The following is an 18,399-nucleotide window of genomic DNA, read 5'->3' as shown; positions in this document are numbered from 1 at the left end:
TACTGACACAAATTTCTCTCTGCAACAATTCCAGCTTTAAAAACATATTTATTTAACTCTGATTCCAAAACTGGTCTTACAGATAACCTTTATCTTCTGATTTTAATCCTATTAAAATGCTGATTCTTCTTCATCATTATTACATGTGAGAAAAGGCTAACGATGTAAAAAGTTACCTGCTCTTGTCTTTGCCTCCTCACCAGGCTTATATGCCACAGGCTACTTTACCAAAGTGGCATAAATACTTTGCAACACCTTATCTACGTGTGCAAAAATATTAATCAAAAACCTGTATGTTGAAAGGGAAGAAGAGTTTTGGAAAAAGTATTATGATAAACTGTTTTGTTTTTTTAATATGGCAATGGCAGCTGTACTTTACTGCATTGCAGGTTAAGGAAGGAAAATCAAAGGCCAGCAAACAGTAAAGCATTCACTGAAAAATTCAGTGTAAATACAGTTGTTTGTGTGCAGTGGCAGAATAAACAGGATATGAAAATTAAAGCAAATGGATTTGTTCACTTCATGCTTGTTGAGAGACCATTATCACAGTTCATAGAGCAGAGACCTTGCACAGCATCACAAAACAGTCCTTCCCACTTTCTATATTCTCCTGCATCTCACCCTCAGTGGGCCTTCCTTCCCTCCCTGTCCTCCCAATTTAAATTCTTCCTTAGCCAACACCTTCTCACAGTGATATCTCTAGATCCTTGTTTTCCTCATCCCTTGTCCTGTTTTGTCTCCTCTGTGTTCACCTGTTTGCTTGTACATATGTTGTGCTATAAAAATGTTTAAGAGCAATCCCTGTCCTTTCCACCTGGGTTGCACAGAACTGCAGTAATTATGTTTATAACCAATTCTGTGTGGTAGCTATACAGAGCCCAGTAACCTTCAGGCTATTTCTCATTCAGGACAAATAATCTAAATTAAAGAGACTAATCCTTAGGGTACACACGGACTTAAGGTACTAAAGGAGGGAAACACTTTGCTCCATTTTTTTGGTGAAAAAGTCTAATCAACAAAGGACAGTCTTCTTAATTTAAGCACCTAAAATGAAGATTTCAAACTGATATGCATAAAAATAAGCAAAAATCATTCCTCATTAACATGAGAGAAAACTAATTGGTTCTCCTGGATTTCAATGGCACAAAATGAAATGTTCAGCATCTTTAAATCCCCTTTATTTTACTGAGATGCATGAATTGTGGTGACGTATAATTTTATCCATGACAGTTTGAAAGCTTTGTCCTTCTTCTGTGAAGAACAAATAAAGGAACACATAGATTTTGCGGAAGTATAAAAAGAATAGCTACTCAAGGACTTAGTGATATTTAGAAAAACCTTATCTTTTTACGTATTTCAGAAAACAATTCATCCCACTTGATCCAGATGTACCCACCTACTCTGTAAATCAAACACACACAGAAGTGTGAGAGTTAAATCATTGAGAGTTTCTGAACCACTTTAAAACTTCCCTAAAAATCTGTGGGGAAGCCTGTGAAGTTAAATTGCTGCATCTGTACACAGAACAGAGTAATAGCAGGAGAACTATTGTGACCATACCATTTGATAAGTATTCCCACTACAGCTGCTGCCCCAGTAACTAGAAGTTACACCTAATGCAGATATCATTAGTAAAATTTTAAACTAATTATTACACATAAATAGGGAAGAGAGAGATTAATGGAGCCATACTTCAGTCAAATGATTCTGCCAAAGTCACAAATGGTAAGAACATAAACTGAATAATTCATAAACAGCAGCACACCTCTGGAGCAGAAATTGTAGTAGCTGTTTTTACTAATGGCCCAAACATGTATATTTGCAACATACAACAGAATCAAAAAAATAGTGTAATTCAGGGGACAACAAACCAGATAGACTGTAACAATGGAAACCGGTCTCAAGAGGAACAGAATGATTGTAAAATCACAGAATCATCAAGGCTGGAAAATACCTCTGTGATCAAGTCCAAGCACTGCCAAATCCACCACTAAACCATATTTCTAAGGGCTATATCTACATTTTTTTTAATACTTCCAGGGATGGAGATTCCACCACTTCCCTGGACAACCTGTTTTAATTCTGGACCACCCTTTCAGTGAAAAAATCTTTGCTAACACGCATTCTAAATGTCCCCGGTGCAATTTGAGGCTGTCTTCTCTTGTCACCTGGGAGAAGAGACTGACCTACTGCTCTCTACAATTACCTGTCCTTCCAGGTAATCAGAGAGAGCAATAAGTTCCTTCGTGAACCTTTTTCTCCAGGCTAAACACTCCAAAAAAAAAAAAAAAATAGATGTGAAGAGTTATGGGAGAGCCCTGAGAAATTATCTGCTACAGTACTTCTCAGCCCCCCTCCACCCCATCAACACCAGCATCAGACTGCTGCCACTTCAGAGTACCTCGGGGCAAAACCAAGGAGGAGATACCTGGGCTCAGCCAAGGACGAGCCCTGTGGATAAGTGTTTGACAGCTACACTCCCTGGTCACAGGTTTTCTCAGACTGACTTTGCAATTAGTTATACAGCCATAATTCTTTGTTTCTCACTTGAACACTGCTTGAAAGCACCTCAGTGGAGGTCTATGCAGTCACTTGAAGCTAGGCAGAAGACAGTGTCATTCAAAAGGAAAAGTGTATGAATTCTGACAGTCTAATGCAGAACAATTTTTTTTTTTAAAAATAAGGCATAAAAAAAATCTCAGATAAAAAAACTGCCCTCAGATAGTGACTTATGAGATCAATTCCAGAGCAAGGAAGCACATTTTAAAGCCACACTGCAATGTGTAGAGACTCATTTTCAAACACTTGACACAAGTTTAGGTCCAACGCTTGCTAACATGGGCAGTCTCAGTGATGTCTACTCATTCTGCTGTGAGTTTGTCAAATCCCTTGTTTCACTGAATACCACCCACTGCTGTATCTCTCTAGAAGCCAGTCCCAACAAACTGCAAGGCAATTTTCTACACATTTCCATTAATTCTCTTGATCCCCACCCCATACAGCTCATCCCCTGCATGCCTTCTGCCATCCTGCAAGCCAGCTGCAGAGAGCAGAAGAGAAGGCTCTGTACCCTCTCAGGCTGGAGTTCTCTGCAGCTGGAGGGATGCAGCCTGTTACATCCATGACCCTTCACAGTAGTCAGCTTGCTGCTGCTGATCTGAACACCTTAACTGGAATGACTTCAGCTACAGTTGAGCCCAAACATGAACAGAAGGCAGAAATTTGCTGGTTACAGTCCCTTGACACAGCTGATACATCCAAGAGCAACTTTCCACCACTGAGGCTTTAAGGGTCACACAGATTATTTTGCCTTTTAATTTCCAGTTTACAGAATAAATGAAAGTTAAACACCAAATGCCAATAACACCTAGTAAATGGGCAAAAAATATCCTGAAATACTAAGCTTTAAAAATTCAATTAAACATAGAAATAAATAAATAGCCAATCAGTGTTTTTGCAATTATTCTAACTTTGATCTTTAAAATCTCCGAGTTGATTTGTATTCTATTGCTACAGAAACCATTTTTACAGTTGATAAACATTCAGGCTTGGTAGTTAATTAAATCCTTTTTAGATTTTTCCCCTTTCTTTCAATTTTAATGGAGCAAAAGTTTAAGCTTTTAATAGCAAAGTGGAACAGCATTATATAATTCTTTTAGATGATGTTCTTAATTGCAATTACTGGTTTAAACTAGTGAACTCCTTTGGGGGCAGACCAAGAAGGGTTTTTCTTCCTTAACTAGAGCAGTAGTTAGAAAATACTTGGCTTCTCTATACCTTTGAAAATCTACCTTTTTCTCTTCCAAACTGCAAGTTTCTCATATCACTAAGATGACACGCACTCGGTGTGCAAATTAATTCCCACATTATATGTGACACACTTAGTTCATACAAGTCACACATTAGTGACATTTCAGACTCCTGAAAAACACTAATATTTTATGCTGCATTATAAAATACTAAAAAAGCAATTTTCATGTGATGTCACACAACACAAAAAAACTACAGGAAAAGCAAACTGCTTTTAAAAGTGAGAATACTTAAGGAAAGCACCTTTTATTTGCATTTTTGTAGTTATGTTTGACAACATCTGATTGCACAAATGCTGCTGGTCCTCATATTCCACTTGATAAAATCACACAAGATTATAATTTTAAAAAACCACAACAAACACCAAACCACTTCCTTGACACTGATTTGCAGAAAATTATTGCTACCGTAAGAATTGCTTCTCAGTTTCATAGGGGTAGGGTCATTTTCATTATTTGATTAAAGAGTGTTAACAGGAATTAAATCTTCCAGAAGAAAAATTTCCCCAGAAACAATAACTACCAGTACAAAAAGGCCAGGTTAATTATTACTAGACTGCTCTCTCACTTGGCCTCGGCAACAAGAAAAAGTTGGGAAAAAATCTCTCCCATCAATTTTGAAGAAAATAACTAAAATAATAATAGGTAAGAAAAATCATCATTGATAGTGCTAAAGTAATTCCTTCACTGCCATTGCACCACAAAACCTTAGTGCTTTGGGCTGAGGGGCTTGCAGCTGGAACTGGATTATTTCACCAGTGTTTTGAACAAGCAAAACCTGCAGGCTGAGAGAGCCCTCCCTGCTGAGGGAGGACCATGGCTTTTCACAAGCTTTCTCACACAGACTTACAGAACTACAATAAAAAGAGAGCCCAGTGTCAGAGGAATGGGAGGAAGAGACTTCTCTGGCAGACACAGACCCTGGTGCTGGAAAGGCTGGTTGCAGTGGCACAGGTGACACTGCTGGTGCCTGCTGAGGACGGGAGGCAAGAGAGCTCAGAACTGGCAGTGTGAGAGCACGGTCTCTGCAGTGCCTCCGTGCTTTGGCACGGGGCTCCTTTGCTGTCAGATTTCCACACAGGGTTCCTGAACTAGAAAAAAATCTCAACACTCAGTAGTTTAAGACCAACATGGCCAAAATGTGAAATCATTTCTCCCCACAGAATAGCAAACCTTGATATTGAATGTTTTAGGTGTACAGACACAAGAAAGGAGCATTGCTGGATGGAAGAGGCTCACTAGTAGGTATGCAATGAAAGGATAGTTGCTTCTGAAAGACATGGCATTTTATTTAAAAATAATAAAATCAACAGCACAACACAGGAAAGTACAATATTTATTGTTGATTAAATAATTAAAGTATTATACTTCCTGCTGAGGCTCTGCAAGCTAAGCCGCAACTCAGGTGAGGTACAAATCCCTAAATAACAAAAATGCTGATATGACAAAATGCATACTAGAATTCCTGGATGTTGTTATCGTTGATACAGAGAAGAAGATACACAATTGTCCTCCTAGAATGGTAAAACAAGCTGTATGGCTGCCACCTCACAGAAATGTGTATACCAACTTTATTTACTTGAATTGACTGATAACCAGTAAAGTTATCCTCACCATGTTGTTCCAGCCTGCACAGGAGAAAAAACAATTACTGTGAAATAGATCTAATCACCGTGAAAGCTTGACTGAGAGCCAAGCCTCTTCACAACATAGGTGTTTCTCAAGTAAGAGTAGACATCCAAGTACGTCAGCATTCTAATCCTAAGTAGGTTTTCTCTTATTGTCAATAATATCTGGATTGGTGTACTTGAAAGAAGACATACAACAGGCAGAGGTGTTGCAGAGTACACTAATTGGATACCATTTGGGCAACTGAAACATTTTCTGTAAAAGAGTTATATTCTAACGCACATGAGAACATATACTTGCATAGTTTAAACACTGTTTCACATCAGATGACAATTCATATTTTTATCAAAGCTTTTTCCTCGAACCCAGACTTGTTTGCATTTGGAAGTTATAAGATGTACAAAACTTACTGTTTCCTTCATTTGAGTGGGCTGGGAGTGGATGGAAGGAAAGGAAGAAAAACTACACAGCGTCACAGCTTAGGAAGAACAATCTGAGTTTGCAACAACTTCCTCTACCACAGCAAACAGCCATTCTACTCTGACAGCTACAGCACCTGCGAGAAGGCACCAACAGCTTGGAAGATGGCAAGTACAGAACTCCTGCACTTATCCTGCTTTTCAAAAAAAATCCCTTGCTACCTGTGTTTGCATTATTCACTACTTGTGACCAGTACTGCCATACTCAGTGGCACACTTGTGGAGCAAAGCATTTGGCTTCTCAGTTGGTCAAAAGGCACGTCACAGCTGAAGGAAGTCAGGGGTTCCTGGGTTTCAAAATAAAAGCAGAGGCCATGGTGACAGAAGAGGAACATACACACCGAATCCACTGCAGACAGAAAGAGAAAAAAGCACTAACTCTCTGTCTGGTGTGACACATTGTAGAGGAGACGAATCCCTCTGCAGATACCCCTGTGAGGGCCCCCTGGAACCTCCTTTGACATAAGAAAAACTACTTGTTTAGAAGTACTCATGTTAGAAAAATGCAAGCTCTTCTTATCTTTTCAGAATATTATTGGTTAGGTTTGGTTCTTTATGATAGGTTGTCCCAAACAAAGAAAGATAATGTAGTTGGTCAAATGTGTTAACCCTGTTTTCCATTGGTTTACTTGTGATTGCCCCAAACCCTATAAAATTCCATGTGTGATCCCCCATCTTTGGATTTGTAGCCTGACCCCTTCACGGACAATAATAAAGCCTGTGGAAAAAGTCTGAGCTGCTCTCCCAGTCTTTTTATGCCGGCTGGAAACTACAGGTTTGTGTGAGAAACCATGAAGCTGAGTGCCTGAAAGGTCAGCACTCACTAACCTTGTAACTTTCCCCTGCCCAAAAACAACAGGGCAGGGGACACAAGCAAAAGTTACAACACATAGTCAATTTAGTGAGTATAACCCAAGCACACAACTTCAGGCAGTCATTCGGATTCATCTGGCAAAGCATCTCACAGATTAACTGAATTAAAGTTTGGAAAGATGCTGTCAGGTCCATTTTACCAATACTTGTAGAGAAGTTGTTTTAAGAGGAACATATTTCTCACCATGCCAGTAAGATTTCTCAGTTGCTTCTGATTGCATAATGTACTAATCACCAAAGCAACCAACAGTGTGACTGAAGTTAAACTGTCCCACAGCACACTTGTCTACTACTGTGCCATTTTGATGCAGCTACTTGGTTCAGTCTCTGAATCAGAATAAAAGAAAGGAGAAGGCTTGAATCCCAAACAATTGTGAAAAAGCACATCACACCCATGAAGAGTACAAACCCTGCATGGGGAGGGAAGAGGCCTGACTCAGCAGAACACCGCCAATTACCTAATAGGGCTGAATGGGAAAGGAAAGTTAGGGTGGAAGAAAGTCCAACTGTTCCAACACATACATATCTCTGAGTTTGCCAACTATTTACCAACATGGTCAGTTACAAAAAAAAAAAAAAAAAAAAAAAAAAAGTCAGGACTGCACAGTGTCCCCTAGTTCATAAATTACAGAAAGAGTCCAGATCTCAGCACAGGACAATTTGTACTACTCCTCATTGTCTATGTTTAGTTGTTTGACAAATTTAATGCCTTTGGAAGGGATATTGTAAATCAGTTATTTTACCAAACAAACACTAGAATTAATGAAACCTGTAGCTGTATGTGACCCACAAGTACCTGGACAAGCAAGAAATGTCAGAGCTGCAAGGAAGCAACTTCAGTTTTGAACAAGATCATTCAGTGCTCAGCAGAGAGGTGCTTGCACACCAGGGCTGCTCGGGGCGCAGGTGCATTCTCCTGGAAACACATATTGAATTCTCGTATTTGTCTACTCTTGTGCCAGATGCACCTTTACTGAGTACACTTGCTTGTCACTCAGAGCTGTATTTCTCTTTGCAAAGTAAATTAATCCCATCCCTCTTGTGCAAGGACAACCAGAATGATAGTCTGCTACCTGGGTCAGATCAAGAAATCTGTGCACTACATAGAAGTTTGAAATACAAGTATTGAACTACTTTTTTTTTTAATCTTGAAATTGAAAGGTTCTATTTAGAAAATAAGGTCCTCTATGTGCTTCTGATAAGCTTCCAAAAGAGACAGTGGATTGTGGGGAATTTTTTAAGGAACAACTGACAGGGTATAATGATATAAGGTAGCCAGATGACACTGCACCACTTAGTTAAATATTATATATAGCTTTAAGTGAAACCATCTGTTCTGCCATGGCAGAATTATTTGCCATAACAGCAAATAATTTCCACAAAGGTGGGCAGAAGGAAAACTTTTAATGTGAAACCTTCTCCAGAATAATGGGGGTTTTTTTTCTCACCATATCCCCTTACTTCTTATATCATTTTTGGGCTCCAACCTACCTCATGAATTCCACCTTCAGCCTTGAAAGGCAGTGCTTTGCAGCGAGTGCTGACAAACACCCCAGCCATGGCACTCAGTGTGCTGGTGGTCAGCAGAGCTCTGTGACAGGAGCTGGAAGCAGCCAGTGCTGGGAGGGCACAGCAGGAAGGGCAGGTGGGCATCACTTCCCTAAGTGTCCCTGCCCTCCATGACCCTGCTGATAAGTCCTGACAGGGACAGGCACACAGGGGACCAACTGCTGTGCAGCCACCTGAGCCATACGGCATGCTGAGGTAACTCTGGGCACCCATGTAAGACACCCTTTCACCCAGGCACAGGCTGCACTTCACTCTGACCCATGCAGTGGGTACTTGGGGCCACACACAGTAGCCTTAACTGCATTATTTTATACCAAAAGCTATAGCATCTATGTTGAAAGGAGGGCAATACTCAATTTTAACAGTTTTCCTTTCTGCAAAGATGTTGCCTTTTGTTTCAAAGAAGAAATGAGGATATGTTAAAAACGTCAAAAATGCATCTGCCTTGCTTCCCCACAAGCAGAGTCTTCCATATACGTAAATGGTAAAATTACCCCCATTTCCTTAAGAGTCCTAAAGTGCTACACACTATTTACACACTAACAAAGACTCTTCTATGTTAACAAGAGATTTCAATAATATAGGGAACTGCACAGAGGTGGCTGGCAGAGAACAAAGAACACAGATGCAAAATAACAAGTAACACATGGGAATTTTACCACATGCAGAAAAAATTACAAATGTTTTTTAGCAAATGCTGAAGTGAAAGATTTCCCAGTAAGAATGCCAGCCAATTTTAACAGCAAATTATTTCCTCCTGAAAATGGATTCCCATTGTAACAGCTTCAAGTTAACTTTTAACAATGAGTGCCAAGCTAACTTGCAAATACTCATATTTGCTAACACCCAAATTAGATGCTATAACTGTCAATGCAATTCATTCTTGTCACAGAATCAATTAGGTTGGAAAAGACCTCTGAGATTAAGTCCAAACTATGGCCAAACACCACTATGTCAGCTAGAGCCAAGTGCCACGTCCAGCCTTTTCTTAAATGCCTCCTGGGATGGTGACTCCACCACCTCCCTGGGCAGTCCATTGCAACGTCTAATCATTTCTCTGAAGAAATTCCCACAAATGCCCAACCTGAGACAACCAGCTTGAGACTATGTCCTCTTGTCCTGTCACCAGGTCCCTGGGAGACCAGCCTGACCCTACACCCTCCTTTCAGCGAGCTGCAAACAGAGATAAGACCACCCCTGAGCACCCCCTTCTCCGGGCTCAACAACCCCAACTCCTTCAGCTGTTCCTCACAGGACTTACCCTCCAGACCCTTCACAGCTCTGCTGCCCTGCACTGGACACCCTTCAGCACCTCCATGTCCTCCCTGCACTGAGGGGCCCAGAACGGGACTCAGCACTCGAGGTGCCTTGCCAGTGCCAAGTGCTGGGGGACAATCACTGTCCTGGTCCTGCTAGCCATGCTACTTCTCACATAAGCCAGGATGCCATTGGCCTTCTTGGCCTGTGCCAGCTCGTACCCAGCAGCTGTTGACCAGCAGCCCCAGGTCCCTTTCTGCCAGGCAGCTTTCCAGCCCCTCTGCCCCGAGCCTGTGGCACTGCATGGGCTTGCTCTGACCCAAGGGCAGGACTCAGCATTTCTCTTTGTTGAGCCTCATACTCTTGATCTCTGCTGATCAATCCAGACTGTCTAGATCCCTCCGGGCATATTTTTAATATTTTCACTTGAAAATACAGGGAAAGTCATAAACCATAAATTTAAGTTTTTATATATAAAAAGTGAATTTGTTCTAGAACTCCTAGATCAGATAAGGAGCCTTTCAGATGTAATTTTAAACACTGATTAATTTGTTTACTTTTCAGTACAGAGAATCAGCACACATAATAAGACATTCTTTCTTGGCACGACAATAACCTAAGGCCAAAGTCTGGGCGTCCTTATGATGTACTTCAAGTAACATTTCCTCCAACGTCATTTAAGTAATGGTTTCAAAAAGGTATTTTACTGGCTCTGGACCTCAAATAACACGTGAAGTCTTTGCAATTTTTAATAGCTGGTATTTCTGAGCCCATCTGCAGCCGGGGCAGTAAGAGCCCCGGTGAGCGCTGCCGCCGCACAGCTCTGCCCGGGGCCGCTCCCGACCCCGCACGGGCAGAGCCGGCGCTTCCAGCCGCTCCCCACTGATTGAAGCGTGCAAACCGCGTCACGGGGAATAAAAACAAAACAGGGCGATATTTCTAACTGAGCACCAGCGGGGCTTCCGGCAGTCCCGTTATCGCAAAGCGAGGAGCTCGGCGCTGCCCCGCTCCGGGCGGGCCGGGGCTGCGCCTCAGGCGCCGGGAGCGGGACGCGCACCGAGAGCGCTCCAGGTGCTGGGACACACTGCTACTGAACCCATTACCTCCTTCCAGTCGTGTCTTAACCGGGTAAAGATCACCGCTGGTAACATCTATCCGCGCTCCTTCGCTTCGCATCGCAGCTCCCACCGCGCTGCCGAAGACATTGCGGCGCTCCCTCAGCTCCACGCTTGATGCATCTGCGCTCCCCAGGCAAAGCCTGGATGGCGGGGCCGGGATGAGGGCGGACCTGCTGGCCAAAATGCTGCAGGTGCTGCCACAGCAGGGCTTGCAGGAGCTCAAGGCCACTAATTGAGAGTTCCCGGACCACTGGTCTGATCACAAAGCAAATTGCTGCTGTTTTGCAGAGGAGAGGGAAACTGCTTCCACCTATGGCACCGCCCGGAGCTGGGCTACAGGTGCAGCCCGTAATTCACCCGCAGAGCACACACTGGTTCTGAGGAGCTGCAGCAAAGTGTAGCATGATGTTTATTGAAGGTATTGATTCACACATTATTAGGAACACATGACCACTTTAGGAAAGGTTATCAGAAATACAAATATATTAAGTCGTGTCAGACGTAACCCACCATCTGTTTCGCTTTTCTACATGCTAAATGTACTCTTTTTCTAGATTTGTCCATAGGTATGGTTAGTAACCCTCTTTCTTTGGGCAGAGTATTCTGTGCAGACTGAGTTGGCCCAGGCCTGGTATTCGAACAGAGAAATCATAGTGAAGTGGTTTTTTTTGTTTTGTTTTATTGGTTTTTTGTTTTGTTTTGTTCTGGATTTTTTTTTTTTTTAAAGAAAATAAAAGACATGTGAACATCCTATCGTAATGCTCTATTCGAGTCTGGCAAGCTAAGCTGGAAGCTGATCTTATGGCAAAAAGGAGAATACAATGGAAGCCTCCTCCAAGAAGAGAAAATTTACAGCTTTTATTACATGTTACAGATGATCAGAGTATGCTTTAATATCACTGTATGACCAAAAGAGATATACAATTAATGTGAGCATCCTACATTATGGAACTAGTATTACCACAAAAAATTAAAAAGACTTTACCAGACCAAAATACTGCTTTGATCTGGTAATCTCAAGAGGGTTTTTTATTTGTTACAAACATTCTTGTTATATATTCTGCAATTCTAGAGCTGAGGCACTACAGCACAGGCATCAAAAATCTCAATCAAATTCCCAGTTTTTATATATCTTAGGACTAAAACTTCTTTAAAAATCATTTCCATACAACTTCAATCTCAAATCTCTTAAGTCTCTTAAATTTGTCTTAAACTGCTGGATATCAAAAAACACTAACATATTTGCTCCTGAGGATAATTAGCCCCCCAATTATTTTTAAAGTATACCTGAAATACACTGATAATTTACAAACATGTTTCAGGATTAAATGATTGATAAGTACACGAGTCTTTGGTAAATAATAACTACTCTCTTCTTTATTCAGTTAAAAAAAACTTAATTATTTTTAAATCTAGATTTACTGATTTGCTTAATAAATATTTCTCTAATGAATAAGGCTCACATGGCACAATGCTGAGCGGGATGAATGGCTGTATGTATCGAAACCCGAATGATGTTTCAGGCTACAAATTCTGTTAATACTAGGTTCCTGCTCTGGCTCATTTTGGTTTTGTGTTGTTCAGCCAGACTCAGGAATCTAGATCTGAATGAGAGCTTTCTAATGAATTAGATTTCCTACATTTAAAGGTGTCAGCAATCTAGAAAATACTGTCCATTGCAAAGATAGATTCTACAGCAGGTACTGGATTGCATGCTAAAAACTACAACAAACCAATTAGTTTAAGTTTGAAATAATACATTACAGCTGCAGTATTTCCTAAAAATGTCTGCTTTACCACTTATGCAGTGTAACAGAAAAACTATGCACTATGCATGCGTGTGGAGCTGAGGATGACCACTTGCTCCCAAAGGAAACCTAAAGGCACAGGATACAGGTAATGTGAATGAAAACCTGGAAACAAACATTGGCTTCCATTTTATTACGAGAATCCAATTAGGAAGTGAGTGCCTAAACTGATACTTTACTGTTTGTGTACCAGATGCCTTTGCTTTGGCTAAAAGATACTATATCATGTCCTCTAAGAAAAATAGCAGAATTAAATAGGTCTTGTCATTTCAGAGGAGAAATAAAAGTATGTCTGCTTTAGGTTTGGCTTACAGAGTTTTGGGGTTTATTTTAAACATGTCCAAGAACTGATCAGATTATTTTTGATAACTGTTACAGTTTTACTGTTCTACTAGAATTTTTAAATTATCTGCTTTGTTAAAGGATAAATTACATTTGAGACAATAAATAATATAGACTACAATAAATAATTTTCAAGTCGAAGTGTTGTACTTACAAAATAATGTAATACTGTAATAGAATCTTCAAGAACAATTCCATTTTATATATTCTGCAGCAAAAATAACATTTCTAGTAGGAAGGAATTACTATAAACCTAGCAAGATCTACACATTCACATGTGTGTGTAAACAACAAGGTTTATTATGTTCCCAGAAAAGCTATGCTTTTAGAGTAGGTTTTCAGCTAAATTTTATTATAATATGATGGTAGGAAATATATAACAGTGCTTATGTTTAGCTCCATCATAAGTTAAAAAAAAAAGAAATTGAGTGCTATTATTTACAAACAGCAATTTTCCTTTTACTTCACAAGTGACTGTATCTGTGAGTGAACAAAATGTTAGGGCGAGGCATTCCAGATGAACTGCAGCTAAGTTTGGATGAGGATGATTTCAGGATGAACAGTGTAGGTCTTGGCAATAAACACCTAGAAAGGATATGAAAAATACAGCGAAGTTTACAGACAAAGCAACATTCAAGAGCAAAAGTTAGTTGTTAATGTGCCAGACTTTATAATTGCTGTGTGCAGGAAACTCAGTACAGTAAATGCTATTTATGAAACACAGAGGGCAATAGGCACAAACTAACTCAGAAAAGGAATCTAAACTCTGTTGTAAGAGGATCAAACATCTTTCCAGTCCTTTGTGTTTCAAGCCATAAATAAACAATGGAATCCTGGGTAAACAACAGAATCCTGTTTAATTTAAACTAGGCAAAAATTGTAAATGACATTAACCATTTGAAAAAAGGTTGTATCATAAAAAATAAAAAACTGATTAGAGACCAAAAAAGATTTTCAGCTTTGGTTTCCAGCTTTAATGCTCTGAGAATAGACATGTTATCATCACTACTCTAGTAAAGGAAGAAATGATCCTACAACCTAGTAATTCACATAAGTGACTATTTACCTTTTAAATACAGGAAATTCTATAGCTTGTATTTCGTCTAATAATACAAACAGTCTTTTATCATATGTCTAATATAAATTCTTAAATATTTTCATGCTGTAATTACCTAAAAGTTAATTGTGGAAGTCAATTAAGTGTGCAAAAATAACATCCATACTAAATCAGAATTTCACAATGAATTATATCAATGTTAGGATGGATTAACACAACACATTGTATAAATTATTGCTTAAAAAATTGTTGTGCCATTCTAGTGAATCATACTGATTAATGACAAGTTAAAAGACTGGTCAGACTGATCTCAGGGACACAAACAGCAGCACTGTGTCAAGGGGAGACAATCTGTATAAAAAAGTACACATGTGCTTTGTTTAAGCTTGAGAAAAACTTTATCACCAATATATTTTTAAAAGAATTTGTGAAAAAGTAAAGTCTGATTTGGAATGGCTTGGTACTGAGCTTGACAGTTCACTATGTCACCAAACTGAGTCCTACCTTTGCTTGATAATACAGTAAAAAAGTCTAACACTTCCCAGAGAATATGCCATGAAACAGGTAAGGTCATTTAGCCAGTTTTAAGGACCTAGTGGTAGATTTTTATTTTTTTTTGTAACACAAGTTAATTTATTACTTTTTCCACAGTTTTGTTTTAGCTGATTATTTTAAGATAATTTGGTATAGTTTTTGAGCATCCTATTGTTGTATCTATTTAGTGTATTTACAGTTAAGAGACAGAATTGAAAAAAAGATTGAGAAGTTATTAAAGAACTCTGTGGCAGTTTTTATTATCTTTTTATCTGTCCCTGTACAAACAAATTTTCCCAGCTAAAGAGCTATTTATTTGTAAACTGTGAAAGCTTGAGTTTCACAAACTTTTGCTTCTTAAACACAAACAAAACAAAAAATTGGCTTGTGCTCAGAAAAAAACAAAGTTCTTCAAATTAGATTTTATTGTCTTGAAAAAATTGACTTCTCATACATTTATTACATTATACTCTAATATTTTCTTGCACCACATAATTTTATGGAGACTCAGGAAAACTATTATTAGTAGTGGAGATTCATTAAAAGCAGAAACCAAAGTGAAAAATGAATTGGTACTGTGGCTCTCCCATTTCTACAAAAGTAGTTCATTACTCTTACAATTGTGGGCCATAACAGACAAAGGAATTTATTTCCACATGTTTTATTTCACAGATTCAGAATATCATGGTTAAATTGTATATTGCTGTATTCATTTTTAGGTGAAACATTTATGGAGACTAATATAAAAACTGTAACTTTAATCAATCAGAGTTGTCCTGACAGTCCATTACTGCTATTTAGGATATAGAGGGCTTAGATTCCTCTAAGCCTATGGAATTTATGAATAACTTCCATTCAACATTCCAAGAAGTACAGAAACTGGAGATGGGAGAAAGTTCTCTTGGACCACCCCTTTCATTGCATTCCAAATGCAAGCCTGTTAGCTGAGTACATTAGAGTAATCTGTTCAGTTTGAATAGTTTGTGGTTGGTCATGATGTAAAATTTTCTGCAGTATTAACAGTAAAGGCAATAAAAACATTGAGATTTTCTAGTCTTAGTTAATCCAAATGACTTTACCATACTCCTGCTATAACTCAGTAGATGTTAATATTGAATATGACTGGTTTGTGGCTAACATACCTCTATTTTTGCTGTGATCAAACAAATTTAGTTTCTGTTTGGCTTTAAATTATGTTAGAGTGTCTTAAGATCTACATGTCAATACTGCATGAATCCAGTGTATCAAATAACTAATCTGAGATATATCAAGTAAGCAACTAAGTCATAAAATACGTTTAACAGACAGTATATCAAAAATTTGTTTTTCACATAATATTTAGCTCACAAAGTCCTTCTATGTAACAATACATGTAATATAATTTATATAAACAAAGCATTTGTAATTTTATATACACAGTCATTAAAATAGGATAGAATTTGGATCCTAAGTAATTTGAAACTGACATTTTATTCTCTGTCTATGATTGTTAATTGCAAATTGTTGACTGCCACAGTTGGAGCACTCTCAGTAATCCCTATACAGATAATATTATAACCCCTATTGTATCCAGTTGGGGAACTAAACCAGCCAATGGAGAATCAGGTAAGTGCCAAATAATTCTTTTACTATATGATGCTGTTTTGCAAGGTTTGAAAATACATTTATGCTCCATAAGATGGAATAATAAAACTTTTGATCTATAGGTTTTGGAAATCAACGTTGCAAAACTGTGCAATACAGTAAATCAGATGGCACTTACCTGACCCTTGGCTGGAGCTGTGCCCCTATAGCATCCCACTGCGAATGTGAAGCCAGAAGTATCTGACATGTTAGGGTACCTCTAGGAATGCAAATCTGGAAACAGTGACTTTGAGGGATCTGAGAAGGGGAAGAAAGGAGATTTTTCAGTTCACTTTATGGAAAGCCTTTGCTGCAGCCAATTAGGCAGTAGGCAGTCAAGAGTTTGATGAGTGTACTTTCCCACAAGATGGGTATGTCACGTTTTCTTTTGGTAGCACTTCATGACTGGGATAGTGAGATTAGAATGACTGAAAGGCAGGACCAAGGGAAATGTTGGGGAGTTTGCTGGGTTTTTTCTTCTTAATTACAGAAGGAACCAAACTTAAAGAAAAGTTTAGTGTTAGCAACATGGACAAAAACCTATTCCAGTACTATCCTTTATGCATATTGTTTAGGAGGAAAATATTCAAATTTATACCTTGTATCATCCCAGTGGTGGCTCATCCCAGTTGGGGATCCTCTTGAATCTGATGACTGTTTGTAAACTACCAGCAGGCAGTGTTTACAAAGCTGTACTATTCGTTGGCAACACTGGAGTTGCTCAGGAGTCACTGCCTCTGAGCCTTTACTGAACATGGTTTCCCAAGAGCTCCTATTACAGAAAAAGAAACAAATTAATGGTCTCTGTCACAAATTGCTATCTAAGAGCTTTACTGCTTTGCATCAGATTTAACAACAGAGGAACAAGAGAAAAAGCACAACCTTGCATGTGTACAGGAAAGGTTTCTACTATTTAACATAAATACTGGCAGATGCTGAGTCCAAAGCACAAAGAAGTTAATTTTTATATGAGAAATGTCCACTGCCATTTTTCATTTGGTTTGTTCCCTGAAGTGTTTACAGAGCCATTACTTAGGTTTAGCACACAAAGAGTTACTGTCACAAAGTTGTATACTTGTCCTACAACAGAAATAACACAAAACAATTCTTTTTAACCACCTGAAAGAAATTATTATATTAAAGAATTAATAAAAGTAATAAGTTATTTCAAATATCCACACAGCATAGTAATACTTTTAAGTACATGATACTAAGAAACAAATATGAAATTATTTTACAGGAGATTAGTATGTGTTCTGTTTCCTTATGCAAAAATAAATTACATGAAGAGAGTCTCTCAGTTTAGTCATTCAAATACTGCTTATTATTTCCTCTGGTCACATGGGGTTGGCTATCTACAATTAAGTGCAACTTACGAAGCACATCTATAGAAAAATTCCTTTTGCTTTCTTAAGAAGCCATTTTTGGGGGGGGAAAAAAGCCACCAAGGCTTACCACACCAATATAAACCAGGTGTGTTTCATCACAGAAGACTACAATAAACTACAATAAGTTCTTTGCATATACCTCAACATTCTTATTTGTGCAAAATTCTGACCAAATTATAGATCATTCAATCTGTTTTAAAAGGCAACATGGTGCTTGTGAAGACTTTTTTGGACAAAATTATTATCCAGTAGCACAGATGGTTCGTAAGCTTGAGCTTTTTTGTTTGTGTATGAAAGAAGCACTTCACAGAGTGAGGAAAATTTGCTGCATCTGGCTTTAACATAGCAGCCAGGTTGATTTAGCCTTGCCCACAGAGAGCAGCAGTAGATTTCACAATGCCAGTGTAGAAAGTTCATCCTTAAAACAAAATAACAGAACCAGCAAGCTCACTCCTGCCTAGTAAGATTTTTTCAAACTGGGCTGCATTTCAATGTGAGAGTGAAGAGACACTGGCACAGGTTGCCCTGGTAGGCTGTGGATGCCCCAACCCTGACAATGTTCAAAGCCAGGTTGGATAAGGCCTTGAGCAACCTGGTCTAGTGGGAGGTGTCCCTGTCCATGGCTAGAGGCTGGGACTAGATAATCTTTAAGATAATCATTCCAACCCCTTAACATTGTATGAGTCAATGATTCTATGATTAGGATGAAATTAAGACCATTAACAACTAAAAGATGAACTGTATTTACGGCTAACTGATTTGTCAGCCTGGCTCCTCTGTCTAGATGGCATGTTTCAGCTGAAAAGACTCAGTCCTACAGAATTTTAATTGCAAACATAAATTTCAGTGATGGAAGCATTTGTCCTTAATTATCATCCATACAATTTTTAAGAAGTATACATCAAAACTGTTT

At 38.8% G+C, this 18,399-nt stretch overlaps 1 protein-coding gene across 1 annotated transcript in view; it reads right to left on the bottom strand.

Annotated features, from left to right (window-relative positions):
* Positions 1-13,348: 13,348 nt before the first annotated feature.
* Positions 13,349-18,399, bottom strand: part of TTLL7 (tubulin tyrosine ligase like 7) — a 44,046-nt gene continuing 38,995 nt past the window's right edge. The window contains exons 20-21 of the mRNA XM_062497390.1: positions 16,697-16,870; positions 13,349-13,469 (exon numbers count right to left, since the gene is read on the bottom strand). Of these exons, the coding sequence (XP_062353374.1) occupies positions 13,349-13,469; positions 16,697-16,870 (295 nt within the window). The remainder of the gene's footprint in view (positions 13,470-16,696; positions 16,871-18,399) is intronic.

This window comes from Cinclus cinclus, chromosome 8, assembly GCF_963662255.1.
Source record: "Cinclus cinclus chromosome 8, bCinCin1.1, whole genome shotgun sequence".
NCBI classification, from domain to species: Eukaryota; Metazoa; Chordata; class Aves; order Passeriformes; family Cinclidae; genus Cinclus; species Cinclus cinclus.
Note: the sequence above shows the minus strand (reverse complement) of the source record. Positions and strands in the feature narration are given on the sequence as shown.